The following is a 2,147-nucleotide window of genomic DNA, read 5'->3' as shown; positions in this document are numbered from 1 at the left end:
TGGGGGCCACAGGCTGCCAGAGGGAGCTTCCCGCCTGTGCGGGATTCTGCGCCCTCGCCCACAGGCGCTCACTGCGAGTGTTCGGTCCTACGGCAGTGCCGCTCTTCGTGCTTCAACCACAGTCCACTCCTTTAGGTCAGGGCTTTCCCGGTGACGTTCGGTATAGCTCTTCTGTGAGTTTCACCAGAGTCTGAACAGGAGCTGGAGAAACATGAGTGGCAAACCAAGGTGTATGCACCGAGAATGTTTATAGATTCAAGTATTTTCACTCCTGTAAAAATTTCCGTGGACTCAAACCGGCAGGTTATGTGAACTGGTATCACTTGAAACTTGGCCAAATCCACATCCAGCGCGAAGCCCCAGGGCTGGGCCTGTCTGCGTCGGAACATCAGTGTCTGGCCTGGAGATAAGAACTGCTGTGATCAAAACAGATCTCGGGAGTCTTTGTCCATCTCCGTGGGGCATTCGGGTGCCTGTGGTTCTAGGTCTGCAGGTATGGTTTTGCTCTCTGCAGTCCTTCCTTCAGGAACTGGAGGTAAGTTGCAGTTGAAGGGTCTTCAAAATTGGATGAGAAACTAAAGATGCTGCTTTCAACCTCTTCAGGCTTCATGGAAGTTATGTCCAGGAAGTAGTTGGCATTGATATGGTGAACCTGGGAAAGAAAACAGACGAGGAGAGGTGACTTCAAGGGCCAGAACAATTCCCCATCCACTGCCTTGGCTCGCCCAGGACAGAGGTGACGAGACTGTAACAACTCTTAAGGAATCCCTAATATTTTGCAAATGTTAACTCAGCAGCCAGGATTCAGGTTTGCATTTGACAGTCAGAGAAAGATGTGTGAAAGACAACGGTTCCTTCCCCCAAGAGTGCTGACTCCTCACTTAGGCTACGAGGAAGATGAAGGTGATTTGTCAAAAATCACGCAGGCGTCAAACCTCGCTCTGAGCAAGGGCTGGGGAGAGGGCAGCCCAGCCACAGAGTGCTGGGGTGTGTGCTCGGAGCCCAGCAGCGCTGCAAAACCAGCACCTGAGCCTCAAATGCCTCTGTGCTTCCTGCTCCCCTGCGGAGGTGGGAAAGGAGGACATGTGGCCGCTGAACACAGCAACCAGCCCAGAGCTGCTGCTGCTCTGTCTCTGAATAAAAAGACATTTGTTTTCAGATTTCTTGGTAGAGCTGCTGCCTGTCTGCCACAGCATCCCTGAGAGCACAGCTCCGCGAGGGACGATGGCCCCACAAAGTCTCGAGGAGCCAGGGAATGGCTGGGGGAGCGGACGCTCGTTTCAGGGTCTGCAGAGGACCTGAAAAGAGCACATTCTGATGGGAGAGCCGGGCCCAGCTAAAGGGGTAACAACGTACCACTGTGCCGTTGGGGAGGCAAATGATCATCTCCACAGGGAAGTTGTATTTCTCCAGGTGCAGGTCAGCCAGCTTGCTGTAGAACTCATTCTCTCTGTTGGTCTGTAAGGAGACCCCAAAGAAACACGTTTGCACACGCCAAAACTAGCAGAAGGGCGCAGGAGGAGTACACCGAACACAGGAGGAAGGGAGGGACCAAGAGTTACTTAGCAGCGTAGTGGTAACTGGTTCCATTCTCATGATCTGTTTTATATTCCCTTTCAGTCCGTCTCCCTCTCACATTTCTGCTGTAGATTTTCTCTCCAAATAATAACATCACCCCATCACTGGCAGTTCCTAGGCACACCAACAGTCTGATCCCAGCTTCTCCCAGCGCCTCCAGCTCTGTGACTGACCCCAGCCGACAGCACAGGCTCAGAGACAGGCTCGTGGGGAAAGGTGCAATCAGGGGACTGGGGGTTCAGCCGGTATTTGGTTGCTCCCTGGGGAGGTCTGTTGATGGCACAAATGGCCTTGGGCAGAGCTGTCTTGCAGTGAAGCATCTGGTTTAGCTTTTAAAACTGGCACCTTGACAGAGCGAAGGGGTTATTGTGCCATTTTCTTAGCCTGCCTCCATCTGGTGTTTGCTTGGCCCCTGCAATTGCTAGGACATGGAGGGCTTGGAACTGAAATCCTGCACTGGCACAGGTGTGAGCTCCCCCCACCAAGCACTGTCTGTGTTCACCAGCACCAAACGCAAAGGCGGCAGCTGTGGCTGTGACACTCACCTGCAGCTCTTCCAGCTCCTTCAC

At 53.2% G+C, this 2,147-nt stretch overlaps 1 protein-coding gene across 1 annotated transcript in view; it reads right to left on the bottom strand.

Annotated features, from left to right (window-relative positions):
• Positions 1 to 481: 481 nt before the first annotated feature.
• The window catches only part of SEPN1 (selenoprotein N, 1), a gene marked incomplete at its 5' end in the record, with an annotated part of 9,856 nt that continues 8,190 nt past the window's right edge, over positions 482 to 2,147 (bottom strand). The window contains 3 exon segments of the mRNA XM_010082290.1: positions 482 to 652; positions 1,357 to 1,458; positions 2,124 to 2,141. Coding sequence (XP_010080592.1) covers positions 482 to 652; positions 1,357 to 1,458; positions 2,124 to 2,141 — 291 coding nt within the window.

This window comes from Pterocles gutturalis, unplaced genomic scaffold, assembly GCF_000699245.1.
Source record: "Pterocles gutturalis isolate BGI_N339 unplaced genomic scaffold, ASM69924v1 scaffold23964, whole genome shotgun sequence".
NCBI lineage: Eukaryota > Metazoa > Chordata > Aves > Pterocliformes > Pteroclidae > Pterocles > Pterocles gutturalis.
This window is presented reverse-complemented; position numbering and strand designations above follow the sequence as displayed.